Here is a 25,068-nt window from a genome sequence, read left to right as displayed (position 1 = left end):
TCAAAGGAGCATCATCCAAAAAAACAGCGCAAACAAGCGGGGACGACAGGAAGAATGTTTCTTCCTGTCGTCCCCGTTTGTTTGCGCTGTTCTTTTTGGATGACGTATCACCAACTCGCCCGCTTAACTATCCTGTCAAAGGAGCGACAGACTGCGCTGGCAAAGCACCGTATTTTCACAGATGAACACGCCCGACCTCTTTGTCAGTGACACTACTGTGTATCGCCAATCACACGCCAAGTCATCCGCAATCAAGTTGAGGATATGCTTCGCGGAGACGTGATTGAGCTATTGAACAGCCGCTGGGCAGCACCATTCATCATATTGAAGAAAAAAGACGGCACAGTTCGCTACTTTGTTGATTACCACCGCTTAAGCAACCTCACCTAGACGGATATATACCCGCTCCCTCGCATCGACGACACTCTAGACCGTCTCTGCAACGCTAGATATTTCTCATCCATGGACTTGAAGGGCGGGTACTGGCAAATTGAGTCGACAAAAGAGACCACGAGAAGACGGCGTTCATAAAACCAGACCGCCTCTTCGAACTCAAGGCAGTGCCATTTTACCTAGGCTCCGCATCAGCCACGTTCCAACAAGTAATGCACACTGTCATGGATGGCTTTAAGTGGCAGATTTATTTGGTATACTTGGATGCGTCATTGACTTCTCGTCAAACTTTGCAGACGACCTGAAAAGCTGCGGATGGTGCTGGATTTCATCAAGCGATCAGAGCTGACACTGAAATCAGAAAAGTACCACTTCACCTACGAGGAGCTGTTATTCCTAGGCTTTATAGTGAGCAAGGATGGCGTCCGCCCAGACCCGCAGAAAATAACTGCGATCTCTCAGTTTCCGAAGCCTTCAGACCAGAAAACCATGTGGAGATTCTTTGAGCTGTGCGCTTAATTACTACCGCCGATTTGTCAGGAACGTTTCGCGCATTGCTGAACCATTTTTGCAACTTACAAAGGCTGATGTGCCTTAAATGGGAAGTGCCTCAAGCGGAAGCTTTCAAGAAACTTAGGTGCCGCTTGCAGGCCCCTCCTGTCCTCGGGCAATTCTACGAAAGCGTCGTGACAGCAATACATACCTGAAAAGCTCCGGATGGTGCTGGATTTCATCAAGCGATCAGAGCTGACACTGAAATCAGAAAAGTACCACTTCACCTACGAGGAGCTGTTATTACTAGGCTTTATAGTGAGCAAGGATGGCGTCCGCCCAGACCCGCAGAAAATAACTGCGAGTGTTGGCCTAGGCACCATCCTCGTTCATAGAACTGAAGGAAAAAAAGAGTTATAGCGTACGCCAGCCGTTTGCTGCCGAAAGCCGAAACGAATTATTCGACGACCGAGAAAGAGTGCCTCGTAAGCATCTGGGCAACTTCAAAGTTCCGTCTGTACTTATACGGCCGACTATTCAAGGTGGTAAGCGATCACCATGCGCTCTGCTGGCTGGCAAATTTGAAAGACCCCTCCAGCCGCCTTGCCTGATAGAGCCTACGCCTTTTAGAATTTCATGCGACTTTAGATAGAATTCTGGCCGCAAGCATTCTGCCACAGACTGCTTATCTCGAGCTCCTGTCGACACTCCCCCGAAAGATGATGACGGCGATGCCTTTTTGGGACCGCTAAGCGCCAGCAATTTCGCAGAACAGCAACGATCAGACCTTGCCCTGAAAGACCTAGCTGATTACTTAGAAGGAAACACCACTCGCCCCCCCCCCCCCCCCCCGCTGTGTTCAAGCGTTAGCTGTTGTCCTTCACGTTACAAAATGACGTCCTTGTGAAGAAAAACTTTTCATCGAAGGACGCACACCTTCATGTTGTGTATTCAAAACTGAGAGAGGAAATTCTACAGGATTTCCACAATGAGCCAACGGCAGGGCATCTCGGCCTTGCACAAACGTTGCACCGAACCCAGGAAAAGTATTATTGGCCGCGGTTAGCAGCCAACATCTCCCATTACGCCAAAACATGCCGTGAGTGCCAGCGCCGCATGCACCCCCTACGAGACATGGTGGTCTGCTGAACCGATACCCCCTCTCCTTCCCACTAAGCCATTTAAAAAAATAGGCATGGAGCTCTTCGAACCCTTCTCCAATTTCATCGACGGGAAACAAGTGGATCATCATGGCCACTGACTACATGATCTGTTACGCTGAAGCATAAGCCCTGTCTAACGGTTCCGCAACAGAAGTCGCAAAGTTTTTCGTCTACCAAATCCTCCTCCGACACGGCGCCCCAGAAGTGCTCATCACGGACAGAATAGTATTTAAGGCTGAGCTCAGTCAAGCCATGTACAGCCAGACAAGCCACTGGAGGACGACCGCCTACCACCTGAAGACAAACTGGCGTACAGAACGCCTGAATAAAGCTATCGCGGACATGCTCGCCATGTACGTCGACGCCTAACACAAGACATGGGACGATATCCCGCCGCACGTGATCTTCGCGTATAACACGGCCGTCCAAAAGACAACCATGCGACCCCGTTCAACCTTGTGCACGGCAGGGAGCTCCCCACGGCAACGCTCGACGCAATGCTGCAGCACGTAACTGAAGACAACCTCGACGTCACCACCTACCTGCAGCGTAAGCCCGACGACTCGCCCGGCTGCAAGTCAAAGAGTAGCAATGAACCGACTCTCGACGATACAATTTGCGACGACGCGACGCAGAGTACAAGCCAGGAGTCAGAGTCTGGGTATGGATACCGATTCGCCGCCGTGGAATAAGTGAAAAGTCTCGACGGTACAACAGCATCACACAGGCGACGCGCGCCCTAAAATCGGTCGAGAATGCGGCGACCGGATGGCGTTTGTGATAGGCGTGTGTATTGGCTGAAACGATGGGCATCTCGCAATTCCCGATAGGTGTTGACTATCCCAAGGTCCAAACGCTGGTTGGATGTGGCAATGAGGAGGTCAAAAGCACGTTTGATAACTTTGCGATGTATGATCTCGAGTTGGTCCTCGTCATGTTTGCGCATGCGAAGGTAGGGGGTTGAGTAGAGAATTATACTCGTAACGAATGCATGTGCTAGCCGCAAGGCATCTTTACTTCATAGCCCCCCACGCTTATTGGAGACCCGGCGGACCATACGGCCCACCTGGTCGTCATACACGCGAAGTTTCGTTAGTGTTGTGTCCGGTCTTTGTTGTTGGTGAATAAAGAGATCAAGGGTGCGGATCTCCTTGGCCTCTCTAGTCGGACCCAAAGGGAGTGTAAGGTGAATTGATGTTTGTCCCGAGGGGAGAAAATGCATCATGTAACGATACGTATTCTGACTACAGTTGATATCTTGAAGAGGATTTAGTATCACTTCGTGTTTGACTTGTCAAAGGCTCCTTGCAAATCTAAGGCCAGGACAACCTTGTCATTGTGAAGGAGTTCCTTAGGCTCTAATATGTCATGATGAATTTGTAGAAGGATATCTTGTGCGGATATCTGTGGTCGGAAACCAAACATAGTGTCCGCAAACGTGTGATGTGTTTCGAGGTAAGCGGGTGGCCACTTTCCTGAACCTTGTAAAGGTCTCCGGAGAACGGACGAAAGGCTCCTTCTCAAAATTTTTACAAGCAGAATCCTGTGCCCGGCAGTCTTGAAGAACTTCCATACAGACTTTGATGGGGGCTGCAGCCTGTGTGGAGCGACCTTCTCGAATGTTTTGCACATAGTCTGAGCCTGTCCATCCAATCCCCACCGTTCCCAATCTTTCATTACCCACCCTTCTAGGGAGGCTGGGAGGCGGCGCTGCTCAGCTGCCATGACCTACAGTCCCAGCGGACCTTGGTCGCCAGAGCGCGAGCGGCGTTAGACGCGATTGGAGCTCCGGAATAGGAGCTCCACCCAGATTTGTGAAGGCCTGGGCCAATAGGGCCTTGGTCCAAACACTTCCTTGTACAAAGAGTAAATAAATGTTTGTCACCACCCAGAAATCATACTACGTGCTGTACGTCTGAAACCGTATTACGTGCGTTATAGAATTCGTGATAATTTAACTGTCAAATGTTTATGTTCAGCTTTTTTCGTTTACTTCAACATCGAGGCCATGATTGTTTAGGGGCGAGTAATGCCGCAAACCATTCGAATCATTATTTGTTCTTTTATTGCGAAAGCAATACAGATATAGGTTTCGAGCCTTTGGCGTAGCGCGGCCGGTAGCCATGCCTTACCCACGTGACGCTGTGACGTCACACCCACGTTACACTAGGCGATGTGGGCTGGCAGGAGCTGCCAACTTGGGTCTCTCGTTTCACATGGGACGGTTATGTCAGAATTAGCCTGCTAGGACCCTGGAATTCACGTTACCCCTATAGGCCTCTAAGGCACGTCATACGGCTCGGTTGAAGCGGAGCTTTATATGTGTCTGAGGAAGAAGAAAAAGAGAAGACGAAGAATGCTCGGTCACCCGCAGCTAATGCTTTCGCTCAATATTTAGTTCAGCAGCATTGAACCCAAGTAATTGTTTTCGAGGACATGTAGCTCGAAGAAAGGATAACTGATGGTCGCTTAGGGCACCAAATTGGATTCTAAGGGAAGGAAAGCGTAGCAGGGGGCGACAGAATGTTAGGTGGGCGGGGTTAAGAACTTCTGAGGGGTCAAGTGGATCCAGCTAGCACAGGACCGGTTAATTGGAGGAATATCGGTGAGGCCTTCGCCCTGCAATGGGTCTAGTCAGGCTGATGATGATGATGTTTTTTTTACAGATGCCAGCATGCGGCCTTATCACTCTGATTCAGGAACGATGATCAGTTCTGTATGCTTTTTTGTCAATACTCGTTGTCACGAGACGCAATTTTATCAGTTTCTTTGTCGCGCAAGATGCGCCGAGATGTGTCTCGAAGAGTTCGGCCATTCGCGTATGTTCTGCAACGTTACAGATTGTGCTAGTCACCTTTTGTGGCTTTATCTGAATGTTTGCTCGCCGCCTTTAAGTTGAGCGCTGATGAGCGGACCCAGACGGCCATAGACGTCCGACGGTCGACCGACGGACGTCCGTTTTCGGACCTTCGGACATCCGACGGAAGTCCGGTTATGTTCGATATACGTACAGCGGACGTCCGTCGGACTATCGTTCGTGGATCCGGATCGCGTCCCACGGACGTCCGACGGGCAGCCGGAGACGGACATTCGGACGTTTCCCGGAACATGCTTGCAGGGCCCGCTATTGGTGTAAAAACTTGCCAATAACATTCGTGTAAAGCTCAGCAAGCATGTGCCATGGAAATTTCAGTCACATACTAGTGCTCAATGCCTTTGTCGTGAGAGTAAAGCAGACAACAGAATATGCAACAGGTTCAAGTTTCCTGTTGTCTGCTTTACTTTCACACACAAAGCACTGAACAGTAGTGTGCAATTAAAACTTCCATCAAAGAGGCACATATGCTAGCTGAGCTTTACACAAATGCACCATTCCTGAAAACATGCTAAGTGCATAGGCATACCAGCATGCGAGGTTGTAAAAAAAAGCATTTTTTTTGGCGTTATTGCAAAACTGCATGCATAAATAGTCTACACTAAAAAAATATTGATGTTAAGGAATGGCATGGTAAAATGCAGGCCAACTGGAGTATTAAGAATCTACTTGAATAATTTTTTTTAATTATCCTTGGCTGTGACAGCTTTTCCCTTGGGGAGGTGGTGAAGGAAAAGGTATTTATTGAAACCTAATATTTCGGAATTAGCGAGATGATCAAGTTCTCTGTGGGCGGCCTCCGCAGGCCGGGATTCCAGGAGCAGTTACTATCCTGTGCATTTGCTCGATCAGTTGTTGCTGGTCTTTCAGGCCTAAGATGGAAAGAGCAGGCTGGGCTCCTCCTGCAATAGAAGGGAAAATGAAATTCAAGTTATCTGTGCTGAACTTTGATTACACATCTCCAAGGGCAACTGCCAGTTTCTCTCAATTGCTTTTTCCAGATGGCACTGTACGCATGCATCTCCATTCAGAACTGTCACATACTATATAGAAAGGTCATATAACTGCAGCAAAACCCATGCAGAATAACAAAAGATACAAACATAGTTTGACCAGAACCTGGCATTCAGTATTTTTATGTTTTTATGTCGTCTCTTTGAACATGCCACTCTGACCAAACATGGCATGTTATGCTTGCTGCTATGCGCCCTCAGCAGTGCCCAAGACATGGAGTGCACATGCAGAGAAACTAAGCATAAAGGATGCTGTATATGAACATAGAGCACAGCCAGAGCATTGCAATATTACACAGGTACGCATTGGCGGCAGAAACCTGCATTTTGAGCGGTTTAACAGGCAGATTTCTAAAGTCATTGTTCCTGCTCTGAAAAGAAGTGATCAATAATAACATCATTTAAAATTGTTACCTTTTTGTTCTGTAAACTGCACATTTCGCTGGTTTCCATGTACCCTCTACCGAAGACATTCCCTGGGCGTGTCGGGGGTATATCGACATCAACATCTAGGCTACAAGCGTCTAGAAAGCGTCTCCTTAGAGCAGCTGCGACGAAGTAACTTATCTGATAACATGCAAGCTGCTGCAGCAGAATAAAGATAGACATTTGACATGTGGCTAAAGCCCAATGTGGAAGCATAGCCCGCCGCAGTGATTGCGCAGTGTTCATGCTTCTACAAGAGTTAAAAGTAAAGTTATTTGTTTACCCACAGCGCTATATGTGACATTACAATAGCAAGGCTTATAGTTACACAAAACAAAAAGCTGACAACCACAAGCTCCTGATGTATTACCGGCAGCATGCAGCATGGATGTTAGTTACTGAAATATGGTTGCATAATTCTGGCAACCAGCTGTGCATGTATGTTATGGATTTCTCAACTACGCACAACAAATTACAAAAAAATAATGGTATTTATAAATGCAGCCAGCTGTTCACAAGAAACACTGTAGCTTTTTTATGGGGAAGGTAGTGGGCACCAAAGAAACTGCCCCTGTAAAGGCACCTAATTTGCCCCTATGTAATATCGGGGACAAGTGTGTGGACTACACAAACTGCAACCAAAGCACATAACTTTTGCCCCTATGTAATATCGGGGACAAAAGTGTGTGGACTACACAAACTGTAATCAAAGCACATAACTTTCACATCGACCAGGAAACTCTAACCATACTTGTCGATGTGAAAGTTGAACGTTAGTTCTTTCATGTGTGCAAGAGAAATAAGGTCACAATTCGTTTACATCGCGATTCTAGTCCAAAATCTCCAGACATACTGTCCAGAGACTTTCGCCCCCGCAGTATAAGCCACCACTTGGGTAAGAGATTAGTAAAAGAAGTGTATAAAAGACATTAGTGCTGTTGGACAGCCATAGCTATAAAAATGGTATTGACATTGGAGTACTGCCTTAAGGCGGGGCCTAGGGCATTACAAAAGCAAGAGTTAGTGTCCGCTGGTCCTCATTTGAACGAACAAAAAGAGGGGGGGGGGGAAGAAATCTACCTCAACTACTCGTTTTGAGTGACACCAAGCCGCAGTTAGTATTAAAGATATCACACAGTTTTGTGGAAGATTTGGGAGCGCTTTGCTGCTTTCTTACAGGATTGGACAAAAGAGCTCACCATCTTCAGAAAGGCACGTTATATAGAAATGAAAATAGTGAATTTACTGCATCTGGCCACAACAACTTGCACACGGAGAGGAAGATGAACTGAAAATTTTATACATGAATGTACGTATTTACAACAGGTGAAACAATGACCATGATCTATGCCAAAGAGGAAAGAGATCAAAATCTAGCTCAGAACGAGTTCTCCAGGCCGCGGGGCCGTTTCATTAACTTCGGGACTCCGCCCACATTTCTCATCCCCAATGACAACGAACTCACACATGACTGGCTAACAAACATTTTGGCATGTCTTTCCACTTTCATAAGTTCTTCATCCTCTCCCTAATACAAGCAATGCAAAAGGGACAACAAATTCATTTCACAACAAACGGAATTTAGAGAATGGACCTCGAAATGATTGGCTCACTAGGTCACGTGCCAAACTCTCTCCCCTAGGAAAAAGAAAAAGATAAAAAAATTAGAACCCATCAAAACGGTGTCCCACGTGCGCAACCATTGCCCAAAGCTTGCATCCTTGGCGGCTCCTTTTACAGGGCAATTATTGCAATTATTGGCGTCCGAGTCAGCACCATTGCGGACCACATCAGAAGAGCCAACCCACATCCTCCCGCTCCGCATCATACCGTCACTGTTACACACTTGCCCTTTTTCAACGCCGCCATCTCCCACCATTGTTGACATCCAGGGTTGGAATCCTCAACGAGACCCCACTCAGCGCGCCTGCACTGAATAATTGTCACTTTTATGGGCTCCCCAACAAGGAAGAGGGCCTTACACGCTTCAACCTGACAGTGTTTTTTCTTTGAACGATAAGCAGTTCTTCCGAAAGAGGTGCTCGTTTCAAAGCTGTGCTGCCTCCGGGTGATGGGTCCAGTCAGAGTACTAAGGACCCCTTAGTACGCTTAGTACTAAGGACCCCTTAGTTGTATACTGTTCGTAAAGCTCCTTAAATAAAAATGAGCCCCCTACATGACACAGCAACGAGAACAAACTGCCTGTCCCCGCGTCTTCGAGTGCGACAGCAAAGTCCTCGGAAGAGGGGACTTCTTTCCCTCTCTGCCTACGTTTCCGTTAAGCACTGTAGCTGCTGTAGCTGCCTCTCTGTGCGAGTCTCTCTGCCTCCTGTCCGAGGGCAAGTGGGAGACGGCCGCAGCTGGGCATTGAACAGGTGACCCAAAAAGAGCAGACTAATAATGGTGCCTAGCATACCCACCGATCCCTTACAGAAATCATTAAAGAAATGAAAGCAACACATCAGATAACGCTACAATGTTTCTAAGTGCAAAGTCGACAACTCCAAGTCATATAAATATATGTACAGGGTCGTCCACTTCTAGCTATAGCACAGACACTGCTTTCAAACAACATTACGTACGAAACAGCCACATATCGATGCAAATCGATGCACACACACAGGGACCCGGATGTGCTGCTTCACATGGCCTGCCACTTAGCTTTATTGTGTGGCCGGTTCGAACGCAACCTCGTTTTGAAGGCAGTGAGCGTGTTATAGCTAGAAGTGGACGAGGCTGTACATCTCCACACATTAACTAGACAGAAACAGTGCAGAGTAAACTAAAAATTCAGTGTCTAGCAACACTATTAAAAGGGGATAAAGGCCACAGGGAGCTACGATTATTAGTACCGTTTTGCCTTTAAACTACAATAACATACTTGTTGCAAGCTTAAAATCAAAGATTCACACTTGTCCCACCCACAGCAATGGAACACACATCTGACTCAAGTCTGCAGAGAAAGAGCAAGCTAGACTATTACAGACGCACCCTTGATTATTTTTCTGGCATTTCTGAGGGTGAAGAATCTGACTTGTCAGTAGCATGTATATGAATAAGAATCCTATGACAGTAAATGCATCAGATTTTCTGGAGTGGCTTTTCTTTTCTGACCACATATGAGGTGAGCTATAATTTATCCAACTTGGCCTAGGTTTATTCTATGAATAACAAAGCTATAGCAGGTACACAGTCGTCCACTCAGGCTGAACATGCGAGTGCGTGGCATGCACGTTTTGAGATGCCACTGCATCCATCGCAGCTGCACACCGTAGCGAAGAGGCAGACAGCGTGAAGTACCAGCCTCTAGTCCCTCCACCACCACTGGGGTCCCAAACTAGGGACCCCTTGTTTTTGTCAGGACAGGCCCCCTCAGGGTCAGCTAGTGAGTAACCTCCTGTATTTGTATCTCATGGCAATTTTTTCCACCACCACCCACAATACGCAGCAGCGCATCATAGCAGATGTGAAGCAACAGCTCCTGGTCCTTCTATGCATAAGCCACTTTGCCTTGATGCATGCTTGCGCACCATAGTAAAGAGGCAGACGACATGACGCAGCAGCTCATGGTACCTTTACACATGAGCCCCCCCATTGTACTTCGATACGCACCATAGCAAATATACAGACTACGCCACACAGCAGCTCCTGGTCCCTCTATGCATAAGCCATCTTGCCTCAATACGCACCTGCGTACCTGAGCGAAGAGGCAGACGTGAACCTGCAGCTCCTGGGCCCTCCATGCACAAGCCACTTAGCATCAATGCACGGCTGTGCACTGTAGGAAAGAGGCGAAGGACGTTAAGCAGCAGCTCCTGGTCCCTCTACACATCAGCCATTTTGCCTCGATGCGCATCTGCACACCGTAACAAACAGCCAGATGTGACAAAGAAGCTCCTGGTTTCTCTACACATAAACCACTTTGCCTCAATGCACGTCTGCACACAGGAGCAAAGAGGCAGATGACGTGAAGCTGGAGCGGCTGGTCCCTCTACGCACAAGCCACTTAGCCTTGATGCATGGCTGTGACGGATGCATTGCTATTTTGCAAACTGCATGCCACACATTCCCATTCAAGCTAAGAGTGGACGGCTGTGTAAACTTAAAATACTGGTTATTTACTTCAATGGACAATGACAAAAAGTAACATGGTGGACAATGTAAAAAGAATTTGCTGCATAAAGTTTGTTGAAACCAGTTCTACATCCTACATGTAAACAAGCTAAAACCTTAATGTTGAAGGGATGTCCTGTGTGTTTAAAATCATCACGCTCAAACAACTTCAACACTGACAATCATGATTCAATATTAATAATATCGATAATGATACAATACTCACTTTTAGCCATACCAAAGAAATGAGAATGCAAAGGGATGTTGCTGTTTTTCCCCCGTGGATGACAGTTTTCCACGTTCAAAATTCTGCTTCCTGTTGGCCTACGAAATCGGCAACAGCAAATGGCATCTGAAAAATTTTTGGAAGCCTCATGCTAGTCTTCAGCGAGAAAAGCATTGCCATACAGAAGCAGAACACAAATACTTTTACAACACACTAAAAGCACCAACTGCGGTGCTGTTTTTAGGATGACTAGGTAGAGGTTTTGCTGTAGCAAGCCAAATGTTAGCCTTTAATAAGGAAAGCATTCCCATACAGAAACAGAACACAAAAACTTTTACAACACATTAAAAGCATCAATTGCACAAATGCTTGTAAGATGACCAGGTACAGGTTTCTGCTATAGCCCACATCATGTGACCAGCGGTTATCAGAAGCCTTGTATGTGAGCATGATGCCCTAGATTCAATTTATGGCTATCACTGTATTAACAAGCATGGGTTTAAAGCTACTTTAATATGATAATCTAAGAACATGGTAAGAGCTTTCAGTGCGAGACATAAGCTCAGTATCATGCACTATAAGGTGCTGCATGGCTTTAGTGTAGCTTTGGCATTATCTCGCTGTCAATAATGCAGTGAAGTTCTGAGGAGCCTTTGAATATCTGTAAGGACAAAGCAACAACAATTTTGTTTTCATCTCACTTTTGCTCAGCTCGTTTTTTTTTTTTTTTTTTTTTTTTTTTTTTTTTTTTTGAGCCCGCGGCTTGCATGGCCTCCCAGTATGCCTGTTTTGCATAAAAGAAGGCGTTGCAGGTACCAGAGCTCACAGCCCAACTGTATCGCGGCGGCGGTATGTCAAATTCGTGCCAGAACAGCGCAGAACAACGGGTCAAGAAAAAGACAAGTGCTGACTTTTTTTTTTTCTCTCATCTCCTTGTCCGGTTTGTTCTGCGCGGTTCGGTCCCACATGCATAACCAACATGCGCAAGGTGCTGTCCCGGTTTGTCAAAGCTGAAGGAGAGTACTAAACCTTTAGTTATTTAGTAGCTACAGCCGTTCCTTCTAGAAACTGTAGTTGCCGTAAAGCTCGAGAGAGAAAGATCAGCGGCTGTCCATAAAAAAAAAAAAAAAAAACGCGACGTTTTCACAAGTGTAGGCATGTCGCACGATAGGCTCGAGGAGTGCAAAACTTTTCTCGTATAGTTTTTACAACTCAGCACGTTGCGCATGGTTAACAAATTAACTCCTTTAAAGCTCGGGCAGGCACTCCTTTATCAGAGACAGAGAAGTTGCGCGGCTTACTGGCGCAGCGTCCAGTAATGCCGAGAAAGATGGCCCTCAGACTTGAGGCTGCACTTTAGTTAGTCGGCGCGGAGCCATCCTGTCAGTCTCGCCTAAAACACTCGACCGTTCGGCAGCTGTACAGAGCTGTTTCCTTACCCAAAAGCTCACCTCTATCGGTGCATCGAAAAGTTCCACTAAAGAAACAAAAGTTCGGTGAAATACTTACTTTGGGATCGGCGGGTGAACAAAGTGTGCCAGCCGCACCAAGCCACAGCAAAAACAATGCTAGCAGTGCATTACAGCCGTAGGTATTTGTAACTGCGCAGAAAATGCAGAACACGGAAACGTGAAGCCATCTTCCATGACTAAGCTTCAACTTGTCAGGTGGATTGGATTGGCTCATTTCAGATTTTTTTGAGGATAGGCTCGGTTTCGTTCTTTTTGAGCTTGCTGCTTGCTGCGTCTATTCAGCCACTGATTAAAATTTCACCGAAGCATCATGATAGAAAAATGTTTAATGGTCATTTAACTTTTAATCAAAAATTTTTGATGGAAGAATTCAACGATGAAACATGCGGAAAATAAAAAAAAGACTGTTTAATGGAAACGCTTTCTATCGCATCGATTCGCTCTGGCATCATATATTGCAGACTTGACGGCATTACTGATTTATACGCAGTTCAGACGAGCACGACGACTACAAACTATATCATAGCTGTGTAAAAGCAAATCCAGTGGTGGACGCACGGCGGCTGTCCGCTGGGCGAACGGATTCGACCATCCGCTTTCGTACGTACGCCGGAATTCCGGCGGACGTCCGAAATCGGCCGCCGAGTTGCGGCCGAGTTCGGTTGTCCGTCGGACGTCAGTGGCCGTCTGGGGAAAGGCATTCTTAGTCCGACGACCGACGAGCACGTTTGCTGTTATCGCCGCCGTCTATTCGCTTATTTCTTTCGTGGGTGCAAGTCAGCCCAATAAAGAGTTTCAAGTGCAACGCCAGTGTCTTCGTTTCAGTCTGCCGGGCATGTCACCATTACGTGACAATAGCATTGTACCGCCACAAGTTGACGTATCTTAACACCCGAGTGACAAGCATCGTGCCTTTCCTTTCATTATCGTTTCCAGTTTTGCTGTTTCTGCGCATCTGTCGGAGTGTGTATTTATTCGCTCTGCAATAAACACTGTCAGTTGCTAGCCAGCGCTCGTGTGTGTGTGAGTGTCATAAATGGCAAAATTACTTAAAGGAATCAAATTACATTACTAATTACTTCGCTGAAAATTGCAGAAAAGTAATTAATTTACATTACTCACCACTGCTCAGAAAATGTAATGAAATTAAGTTGCAATTGCTTCTACTGAGTAATTCAATTACTTTTAAATTACTTTCCCGCTTCCAACCATGCAAAAACTAAGTAAAGCTAGTGAACAAAAAAACTTGTTCTCCAGACTCAAAACACACGCCTTCTTTCGTCTTCCCGCCAAATTCCGTCCCTGAGCAGAGACCTATTCCTTCCCTCTTTTCTACAGCACTTGCTATTACCAGAACAAGAAAACCGAAAAAAAAAGCAGAAGCAAGGTCGATCGGTCGTGAAATGACCTGGAAAACCCGCGTCTTGCTAGCCCGGAGCTGTCTCCGCCATTTCAAGGGCCCGAAGAAGCTAGCTTATTTATTGCTTCCGCAGTCCCAAGAATCGACGTCGGCACCTTGTACTCACTGCTCAGTAATGCTCACGCCATGGACCCTTCTACATATCTCCCCCCTTACCAATCCTCTCTCGGGCCGCGGTGACGAGTATGACCAGGCACCGCTGTGCCCTAGCCGACGTAACAGGTAGTGCCACTGCCCCGCGCTCCCAAGTTGTTTTCAACTCCAGCCTTCTTGCGCCATATCTCCCTTCGGCATTCCCTTGACGCCTTGTATCCTTGGCTTGGAGAATGGTTGTCAGGGGATAGCCGCACTAAGTGACCTTGCTACACACGAGGTCTCAGACGCACTGCTCTGCTGAATTTTGTCTCCTTTTGCCGATCTGTTACGCTGACTTCGGCTTGCCACGCGTTGTTCCTGCTCTCGCGGCACTCTACTTCGTTTTCTATTGAAGGAGTAGTGGCGCACTTTAGTAAAAGAAATTTCGAAAGGAATTAATTCATATTGCTGCGAAATTACTACCAAAAGTAATTCAATACATTACTAAATTACCAACCAGAAAAAAGTAATTTATTAGATTACAAATTACCGCGAAATGTAATTAAATTTAAGTAATTTCATTACTGTAATTCAATTACTGTCATGTCTGATGTGTGTGTGTGTGTGTGTGTGTGTGTGTGTGTGTGTGTGTGTGTGTGTGTGTGTGTGTGTGTGTGTGTGTGTGTGTGTGTGTGTGTGTGTGTGTGTGTGTGTGTGTGTGTGTGTGTGTGTGTGTGTGTGTGTGTGTGTGTGTGTGTGTGTGTGTGTGTGTGTGTGTGTGTGTGTGTGTGTGTGTGTGTGTGTGTGTGTGTGTGTGTGTGTGTGTGTGTGTGTGTGTGTGTGTGTGTGTGTGTGTGTGTGTGTGTGTTCATACGTCGGTTGTTTTGCGCTGTTTTTGAAAAGATCGTCCATCTGTAACCAACTCGCCCAGCAACACACCTTGGTCTGTCGCAAACTTTAGCCAGTAGCTATGGTGAACTAGAATATCCTCCTAGTGGAGCGCACGGAGAGGCACAGGCGTGCTCTTTGGCGTGAAACCACGAGATGGCGCCACTGCAACTTCTGGCGGCCGCATTGCTGCTGCTTCAGACACTTGCGCGTGTTCCTCTTTGTCGTTGCCCCATTGTGGTGCATTTATGCTTTTTTAGTAAATAATGCTGCATGCCGCTGCTTAACCTAGCTTCAGTGTGATAATCTACGTATTTTGATTTCGTATCTTGGCTTTCTGAGCAGTTTAGCAGGGGTGAAAAATTGCGTCGTTCTGTGTTGTCTGCTAGCATTAAGGGGCGATGCGAAATGCTTGATTTGTTGCTGGATGTTTTGTCTTCATTCGCACAGAAGAGCATGCATTTCTCATGGACAATTTCAAGTCCCGTGTCTCTCTGTATAGTTGCTGCGAAGAGCATTCTGGCGTCACTGTTGCAATTCAGCCGACACCAGAGCTTTGAAGGAAGCGTCACTCGTTGAAGCACATTAAATCTGAAGGGCTCACCCTCGGTGCGGCCTGCAGCTTCAGATTCGTTTAGAGCGTTCAGCTCAAACGCAGAAATATCGCTTCGAGGCACACAAACCTCATCTGTTTCGATATGTGTGCCTTGTCATGGCTTTTAGCTGGTCGCAGGAGGACTTTTTGACGGGTTAGTTCGTACATGATCTTGATTTTTATAGCTCTGAAGAAACTCCGCAGGTCCTTTTGTGTCTTTCTTTCTGTGGTGTTTCTTCAGCGCTATAAAAATCAAGATTTGATGGTCGCCGACAACCTTGCTTTTGCTGGCCCTTTTCTTTCCGGTCTGTGTTTAACGCTTCGCACAGAAAGGTAAGAGGGGCAGACAGCACCAGGGGCCAGAGACGGTTTTCCGCGAGGAAGTCGCACTTTAGAGCCGTTTATTACGTGCGAGTAGTCCCGCAATGTGCATTCGGGCTCAAAGTGGCACTCCCAGACCGCTGAAGATTCTGTCAGTGGTTTGTCCTCCCTATGAAGATTGCGCTCCCACCTTTTCATGAGGTCATCGTCTCTTGAGCGGCAAACAAAGACGCCTCAGGAGCGCCCGGGTAACCGCCTGCGACAGCCCGGCGCACAGCAATGAGAGCCCGTCTTCCTCTTCCGCATCGTGCCACTCAGTACGGAATAAATAGCACTACAATCAGACCGACCGCACACATGAGACTATTTATTAATGTGAAAGCATTACTTCGCTATGATCACAGATTTCTGTCCGCAGATCGCGTCCGCAGGCCGCGTACGCAAGCAGGCCGCACACCGAAACGCAGAGTAACCGTCCGGGGGACGTAGTCCGAGAGACGTTCCGACTGCCATAGCACGGAGACAGCGGTGCGGGGCTAGGATGGATGGATGGAATGGATGGAATATAGGAGCGTCCCCTTTGAAACGGGGTGGTAGCAGCAGCTATCATGGTCATTTTTCTCCCTATATCTTAATTATTGATTTAGAATGGTTAAATAAACCATCATTCTATTTATTAAATTTTTGCTTCTACATTACTAACATTATATCACTTCTCTGCTTTTAGGCCGCCAATCTTCCAGTCGTTTTTTTGCTAGTTTCCACCGCCGGTTTATTCACCCGCCACTGGTATCTCTAAACCCCAGAGTTTCAGGAACAGTGATTGCGCCTGCATCAACTTCCGGATGGATACCATTACATTCGAGTATAATATGGTCAACTTTTTCACTGGAGTTACCACATACAGCACATGCGTCATCTCCATTGTTAAATTTCCTTTTGTAGCTGCGTGTTCTAAGGCAAACTGATCTAGCTTCAAAAGTAGGGCACTGGCTCTTGATTTATTGAAGAAAGCTTCCTTCCTGATCTGCCTTTTCCAGTTTCGGTATAATTCCACACTCTGTTTCTTTTCCATCGATTTAGCCAATTTTTGCCTTCTGTGTTTTTCACCTGTTGCTTAATGCTCTTTATTTCTCCGTCCTTGTGACTAGCATACTTACTAGTTAGTTTCCTAGTTCTTTTCCTCCATTGTGAGTCAACGCTTTTTAAGTTTTAAGTCCAATTTCCTCAGGCGTTCCTCATATAATATTTTACTCTGAGCTTCCCGTACTTCGAAAGATGCCCAGCCCATATCTCCCTGTACCGCCTCATTTGTAGTTTTGCCGTGGGCACCTAGTGCTAATCGTCCAACGGATCTCTGATTTATTTCTATTGTCGACTGTACCTCAGGCACAAAACCGCATTTCCGAAAGTAAGTCCGGGCACCATAATTCACTTCCAAATGCCCCTCAAAACCTCATACCTATTGTATCCCAACAAATCCTTTTTCTTCATTATCGCCGCATACCTTCGCCCTTCGGCCTTAATTGATTCCTCATGCTTTCCAATGTATGCCAATCCTTCGTTTACCCATACCCCCAGATATTTATATTCTGCTACTCTAGGTATCTCATGGCCTTGTATTTTAAGACCCTGATCAGTTGAGCCGTTGAAAATCATCAGACCCGACTTAACTGCGCTAAAACTGAAGCCTAGAGCGTCGCCTTTGTCTCCGCAATACTTAACTAGAGTTTGCAATTCTTCTCTCAGCTAGCAGCAAAATATCGTCTGCATACATCAAACCGGGGAGGCGCTGCTCTACCGCATTTCCACCTAATCTATATAACAGGTTAAAACCTAGGTTACTGTCTTGTATCCTCCGTTCCAGGTTTATCATATAAAGCAGGAACAGCACCGGTGATAGAGGACAGCCTTGTCTTAATCCTTTGCATACTATGACATCTTCCATACTTCTTATCCCTTCCCACGTAATTTCTAGTTTGTTATCCCGGTATATTTCCTGTAGGAACTCTATTATCTAGTTACCGATACCTTCTTCTTTTAATATGTTCCACGGGAGTTCCCTCCTTACGTTGTCGTACACCCCATTTATGTCCAGGAAGGCCAAATACACAGGTCTATTTTCCACTCTAGATATTTCCATGCATTGGGTAAGCACGAACAGGCTATCATCTAATCGCCCACCATTTCTAAAGCCGTTCTGAAGTTCTCCGAGTATCTTGTTACTTTCAACCCATGCTTGCACCTTTAATTTCACCGCCTGCATGGCTAACCTGTACATAACAGATGTTATGGTAATCGGCCTGTAGGATTTTATGTGCATACTTTCTCATTTCCCTTTATAAATTAAATTCATTTTACTCTGTCGCCAGCTTTCCTGAATTTGCTTATTCGTTATGACTGCAGAGCTTTTAACAATGTTTCCTTACTTTTTGGACCAAGTTCATTAATCAGCTTGATCGGAATTCCATCCATTCCTGTAGATGTCTTTTTAGGAATTTTTTTTTCTGCCTTATTCCAGTTTAGATTGGTCATTTCTAAGGTGCTTTGTATTCTGCTACTTTGTGTTGCTTCCATGATTTGCGGAGATTACGCTATCGTCGCTCTTAAATGACTCGGCTATAACTGATGCAATGTAGTTCACTGCGTTATCTCCCTTTAAACAATTTCCCTCGTTATCTTGAATCCGATCCTGCTTCCTTTGATTCTTCTTCCCTAGCCAGCTTATATGGTTCCAGAATTTTCTTGCTCCGCCTCTAGAGGTATCGCGTATGTCAGCCATCCAGCGATCGGTGGTCTGCTTTGTTTCACTTTGGGCGAGGGCCTGCATCTCAAGTTTCTTTTGTCGATATGATTCCCATTTTTGGTCGATTTTCTCCTGAGATACCTGTGCTTTCTTTGACATTCGGTGTTCCCTTGAAGCAGCCCGTCGTTGTTCAATAGCTTCCCTGATTTCCTTATTCCACCACCTCCGTGGCTTCCTCTTTCCATTCCAGCGGTTTGCTACTTTAACCTCCTTCATTTTACTCCTTATGAGTAGTTCTACCTGTTCATAATCCCAGTCTTCCATGGGGCTTTTCTCTATTGCTTCCTCTATGTCTGCTGCTATCTGCGCTATTGGATAGTCGCTTAATTTTGCGTTTACGTTTTGTCTAAGTTCCATTTCTCTTTTCATCAAGGGCCCCATCTGCAGACCAATACGTTTATGATCACTTCCCAGACTACACACTCCTTCTTCGCCTATTTCCATTTTTGTGACCTTGCTATAAATTCCCTCCGACATTAGACAGTAGTCAATGGTCGTCTGCCTGTTGCGAAATTCCCACGTGATTTGGCCTTCGCATTTTGTTTCTCTATTTAGTATAACTAGATCGTGTAGCTCACAAAAATCTAGGATTAGCTTCCCGTTACAATCCGTGTATCCATCCAGATCGTCGATGTGGCTGTTCATGTCCCCCAGGAGAATAATATTGGCACCGTCTCCAGACTGGCTTATATCGGCACTCAGACATTCAACAATATCCTTGTTTTCTTGTCTGCATTGGTCTCCTGTTCCAAAATAAACTACCTCTAGCCATGTCCTTATGTCGGCAATTGTTCCTGAAACCCAGATATGTTCTTTACAAGATGAGGTTATTCTTTGCCCATTTGTTCCCTGGTGTATCAACATACCTACCCCTCCACCCTTTTTTTCCGTTCTCGTTCTGTTGCACCCTTCCAAAACGTAGCCTTCTATAAACGGCGGATCTTCTAGATTCCTCAGATGAGTCTCGCATAGAGCGTACACACCTATTTTGTCATCCTTCCGGGTTGCTAGTTACCGCTCGTCTTGTCTACTTCTCATCTCCGCCTCTAATGAGGTTGTGGTCCCTCTACCACCCCAATATTGCAGCGCTTCATCATGTCATATTTCTACGTAGACTACACGAACGCAGATGTTGGGGCCATTGATATATTTTCAGATCTCATTGCGCCCGCACCTTCTTGTTATATATCTGCGTCATATGTTATGAGCTAACGGTATGCTTGGATCGTGTTTGATTGTTAATTATTTTTGCAGTTGTAATGTGAAAAGCTTCGGGTTGGCATCTACCTTAAAAAAATTTGTATTTACGCCATGCTTTGAGTGACTGCAAAATCTGCATTCAAGCACGCGAGTGCTTAAGCGGCTCATGAATAAATGTAGACGAAGAGAAATCTAAATCATTTTTCAGTTGTATTACAGAATTTATATACAAAAGGAGGTCCTACCGTCGGCACCTGAATGGTGACCTTCCTGTACAAAATAGACATATGATAGATGAAAAAAAGCGCACCATATAAGCAGTCAAGCGTCCCACGTAACTACCGTACACGTAATGTATAATATTAGTATAATGAAACTTGGGTCAAATAGAAAAAGTATAGCCTGAAAACATCTCTAACTACAAATATGAAAAATGTCAGTGTATTAAGAGGTAGCGCACTACCGGTAATGATATAGACATTAGCTTCAAGCCAACTATTATGCTTAGGCAAAGTTAAGTTCATTTAAAAAATTGGGGGTGTAATGTAGGTCTTAATTTTTAAAGTTTTAGACGTACGCACCTCTATACTAGTAGTGACAAAAACTGAACAGTCTGCTTGCCGTAGTTAATTCGTACTTTAGGCGACAGGAAATTGTTGTTGCAGGAGAACCGGGTAATGTTCGAATATATAAGGCGGGGTAATATAAATGCAGCAGATTTGTTGGTGAGCTTAGTAGAAAAGAAATACTGGCCGCAATAATAAAAATAAAAACATCCACGTTTCGGGGTCCGTACGGGTCCCTTGCTCACATTGGAAGCGGGTGGACGAAATACCCCACTCCGGGAGCCTTTGAGGTGTATTCTAAATAGAGAAACGTCAAATTTTTCACGCGAAAAGAGCTCTGCCCGGAAAAGCAACCAGATTTCTCTAGAAGGTTCGGCTGAAGCTGACCAATGACGACGCGCGTCTCGGCGGGAGGAAGAGAGGACACTTGCAGAGTGAAAGTTGCGTGTGTGCGAGCCTGCCTTGGCTTGTTTTAACAGACAGACGCGGCACGCTCTATTCATTCAGGTCGCTTCGGCAGTTTAGCCAGTCAACCAGTGTTAGAGCCAGCGTTGCAGCGAACGTTCTAGTGCTACTGCTCAGCTCCCGGGGTGAACCCACTGTTCGGCGAGCCCACTAATCGTGGAGGGAGCGGCGCACGTCTAAATGGCGGCCGCATCGTGGCTCTCCAGACGTCGGTCTGCTACAGAGCAGGGTGAAAAATTTGGTGTTTATTTGCTCTGACCCTCTCGCGCGTTTTTCCGTAAAGCATCTCTTTATTGAAAGCCTCGTTCGTAGCATGCTTTACATTGCCTTTCTGTGAAGCTCTTGTCTGTTTATTCTTATTAGTGTGAATGAGTCTGCATCGTGCCTTGCTGTATAAATTTGTTTTGAATGTTAATTTTGAATCCGACCCTTACTCTGACTTGAACCAGCGGAAGCTGGACGCCACACGGCTACCGCTTTCTGACTTCCGGCTGAGCTTGTCACGCAAGTCGAGGGCATCTCCATTGAGGCCGAAACAGCTGCTCCACTCACTCTAAGGGCGTCTGGGAGTGTCCGCACCATCAAGGGCACATCGTTGATAAATATAATTATTAACGAGTGACATGCCGTTTAAAACGTATCGTCGTTTGAATGTGCAGTAACTCAAGAAATAGTTGTGATGACGCATTCCTCTCCATCGCGATGACTGAGGCATCGATACTGTGCTCCGCAGTGTCGAAATGTTGAACCAAGGCATTTTCTTCCGTGCGGCCATTGGCGACGTCATCCTCATGCTGCTTAAAACGCCTGACAAAATGACTCATTCGCAGATATATATGCAGCTCCGCAATCGTTACACGGAATCTTGAGGAAGCTAATCGACGAATTAACTTTAAAGTGGTCAGTAACGGTAAGAATATTCGCAAAGATGAGAGCTGTGGCATTAGCACTTCGTGGAATGTGATGCTTCGAATGGTTTTGTACTATTACTTCAGCAAAAGTGACATGAGAGTGGAATTTCCACAACATGTTACTGCATAAGTGATGCTGCTGTGAATTAATTAGTAATAAAACGCTATTATTCTGTTAAGACGAAAGCATGGGGTGCCTTGATAAGACTGCGGATTGCAGGCGCTATATTCTCATTTATAGACGCGATATGAATATGGTATTTTGAATGACTGTCGAGTATAGCACTGAGAAACCTTGAACACTTAAATAACAATATACTTTCGCTGGCATATTGATAGGCGGAATTGATGCTGGTTTTTACTGATGAGATGAGAATGCTGCAATATTTTTCGAGGCGTTAATATGAAGCATGATGTTTTTCAACGAGTGAAGCACATTTCTCAATTTAAAGGTAGGTTTAGAAACGAGACATGATGTATTAGTATCAGAACTACAAACATTTTGCCTGCGTGTAAAATACACCTTGAGGAAGATAGACAATTCGGTTAATCCTTCATGTGGAACAAATATAGCGGTCCCGGGGTAGATCCTTGAGGCACAAATTTTCCAATGAGAGCACATTATAAATGAAAAATGTTTGACTTCTATCGCGAAAGTAGCTTTTTATTAGCACGAGAGGTGGCCTATAGGTGCCGAAGGCCTCCCATTTAACAAATGGAATATTTCGAATAATCAAGTCAAATGCTTTTCTTAGATCAATAACACCGAGGCTGCCTAAAACCCTTCATCAACCGAATTTTTAGTTGGTGAGCAAGTGTAATAAGGGCAAGCTGTACGTGTTGAGAAACTCGCACGGAAACCAAGTTGATGCGGGGACAATTTTTTAAACCTGCTGATGTATAGTCAGTTAAATGTTTCACTAACTTTGCCGAAGAACAGTAATACTCTTATCGGGCAATAATTAGATGAGAAGTAAGCTGTTCCCTTTTTGTAGATTGGAATTATACTACCCTTTAGGTTCTTCTAAAAGATCCATCCGAAACGTTAATTTAACACTGACAGAAAATATATCTGCGATTGGATGCGCGATCATTCCCATGTGGTTAGGATGAATTTTGTCTAATCCTGGACATGTTGCATTGGTTTGTTCACGACAGGAAATACCGGTTCAAGTATGTTGGAAAAAAAGAAAAAAAAAAATAACTGGCTGCATGGTGGATATCATGCGGGCACGAGAATGTACTGCTTCGTGAGGATAAAATAAACTTCTGAAAGCCTTAGCTATATCAAGTGATTTATTATACTCATAGCGATTATGTAATTAATCCGAAATATGACGTGGTCGCGTGTTTCTGTTTAAAAACGTATTAACTACTCGCAGTTTTCCTTGCTGTTATTGCCTGTTTCAAATAATGTGCATTCAAAGTGCATTCGTTTAACCACCTTTAATTGAGTGGTAATATTGTTACTGAACTTTTTGTACCTAGATTTAGGTTCTTTGTTATAAGGCTGCTTTTTAATTTTCTTGTATACATTTTCGCGCCTTCGCAGAGCACCTGTCAGCTTCTCGGATAACCAAGGCTGTTGAGTGAAAGCGGCAATTTTTTTTTTTTTGTCTTTTGTTGCGTTGAGAAGGTTCGGTTGTGATCTGAAATTAGAGACAAAAATCTGGGAACTGCTTCCTGTGGATAAATATGAACAACAGCGCTAAGGAATTCTTGTTCTTGCAATGCAATCCTCGTGGTAGAAGGGGGGCGTAAAGGGAACGCATTCGCATTTAGCTGACTCTACATACTACGATCGTCTAGTTAACTTGTCTCATGCCTTCTGGCACATTATGTCATCACTTTCATCAGCCGGACTATACCCACTGCTGGCCGAAGACCTCTCCCATACCTCTCCAATTAACCCAGTCTTGTGCTACCTGCATCCACGTGACCCATGCGAAATTTTAACCTCATCTTCCCTCCTAACTTTCCCGATGTTATGTATAAGACATGTTATGTCATCATCAGCCTGACTGCACCCACTGCAGGGCGAAGGTCGCTCCCATATTTCTCGATGCAGCCCTGCCCTGCGCCAGCTGCGTCCACTTGAACCCTGCGAACTTCTTAATCTTATCCGCCCACCTAACTTTATGTCGTCGCCTGCTGCGCTTTCATGCCCTTGGAATCCAAATTGTTACCCTAAGCGACCGTCGGCTGTCGTCTTTTTGAATTACGTGCCCTGCCCATGTCCATTATTTTTTATTGATTTCCACTAGAATGTCAGTAACTTGAGTTATTTCTCTGATCCAATCTGCACGCTTCCTATACCTTAACTTTACACCTACCATATTGGGCTCCATCGCCCTGTGCTTTGTTCTCCATTTAAGTAGAACCCTTTTCGTATGCCTCCACATTTCAGCACCATAGGTGAGTACAGTTGAAATGCAAGTAATAGTTTTTCTATGTATGCTACGTGTGATGGAACGATTCCAAATGAAAGGTTATAAATTTAATGACGGATTTTAAGCTTGAAAAATTAGGATAACGCTACTTAGCAAGTACAGGCGGTTCTCTCTAGGCGATGGCGTATGCCCAGCTTTACGCACTTTACGATTCTCAAGTCTTACGGCGTTGGCGGTCTCGCGCAGGCATGATTTCAAATACAGCCCGTGGATCTTCGATGGCTACGCCTGCCGGCTATGGCACTTCCCGGCGGGGAAATGTCCTCTCAATGGTAATATCTTCGAAAGCCGTGAAGACTGCTTTGAGAGCTGCTCAGCCAATCGCAGCCTCCCTTCGTGCTTCACTCCGGGAGCAGGGTCATGTTCGTTGAAGAAGATCAAGTTTCCGTACTTCGCTGTGTCTGGGCTTGCTCAGAGACTGCAGTGTCTGCGAGCCACGCCCTTCCTGCTCAAGGCTCACCGCTGTCTGACGGGCACCAACCGCTTTGCGACGCCCGAGTCATGCGAACTGGCCTGCTCCTTTCGAGGCACCGCAAGTCGGCGCTTGGCGTAGAACTGGGCTCTCCATTTGACGATATCGCTCTGTATTAGAATGAAAAAGAAAACATGCGCAAACGTATGCTCCTTAAGATGTTCTCCACGGGTGCAGACTGGTATAAAGGTACCAGTCCACTATAACGTCACTCATCCCAATCTACAATGCATTTTATTCATCGATGTGGCATGGGGTGAATTTTATTGCTGCCGTATGCTCATTTGGAAATAAATACCTTTTGGCCCCTTTATTATGTTGAGGTTGAAAACGCGACGACCTTATGAAGCATAAAGAGTATGCTATATTCTAAATCGAAATTAAAATGTTTTTTAATTTTGAGCAACGGCATCAACCTGCACTTCAGGCAACTTGTTAAATTATTTTGTCCTCTGCAGTCGAGGTCAAAAGTTCGGTGTTGCGAATCATAGATTTATAAATACTGTCACGTCCTGACACACAATGACAGTATACTAGCAGAGACGTCAGGTTAACGAACAGAAGATCCAGGGCAAAAGCAGCGGCACTAGTACGCGTGCCAGTCATCTTCTTGTTAGGGCGCTACAATGCCTCCAAAAGAGGTGTCATCCCGGGGCTCAAGGAAGGAAAACACTTCCACAATCACGCATAGTGTCTGCACATGTTGCTTTGTAAGGAAGGATGTAG

General features: G+C 45.5%; 1 protein-coding gene and 1 long non-coding RNA gene across 2 annotated transcripts in view; one reads left to right on the top strand and one right to left on the bottom strand.

Moving 5' to 3' along the window:
- The window catches only part of LOC146187510 (papilin-like), a 108,296-nt gene extending 83,873 nt beyond the window's left edge, over positions 1–24,423 (top strand). Inside the window, exon 3 of the mRNA XM_084608222.1 lies at positions 24,057–24,423. Coding sequence (XP_084464348.1) covers positions 24,057–24,423 — 367 coding nt within the window. The remainder of the gene's footprint in view (positions 1–24,056) is intronic.
- On the bottom strand, positions 4,966–12,528 carry LOC146187511 (uncharacterized). The gene is made up of 3 exons (XR_014708247.1): positions 12,211–12,528; positions 10,702–10,827; positions 4,966–5,825 (listed from the first exon to the last, which is right to left on the bottom strand). It is a non-coding gene; the product is annotated as an uncharacterized LOC146187511 (long non-coding RNA).
- Positions 24,424–25,068: the final 645 nt, after the last annotated feature.

This window comes from Amblyomma maculatum, chromosome 6 (genome assembly GCF_055883805.1).
Source record: "Amblyomma maculatum isolate TAMU_Amacu chromosome 6, ASM5588380v1, whole genome shotgun sequence".
Taxonomy (NCBI): domain Eukaryota; kingdom Metazoa; phylum Arthropoda; class Arachnida; order Ixodida; family Ixodidae; genus Amblyomma; species Amblyomma maculatum.
The sequence above is the reverse complement of the archived record's forward strand: the minus strand, read 5'-3'. Positions and strand labels throughout refer to the sequence as shown.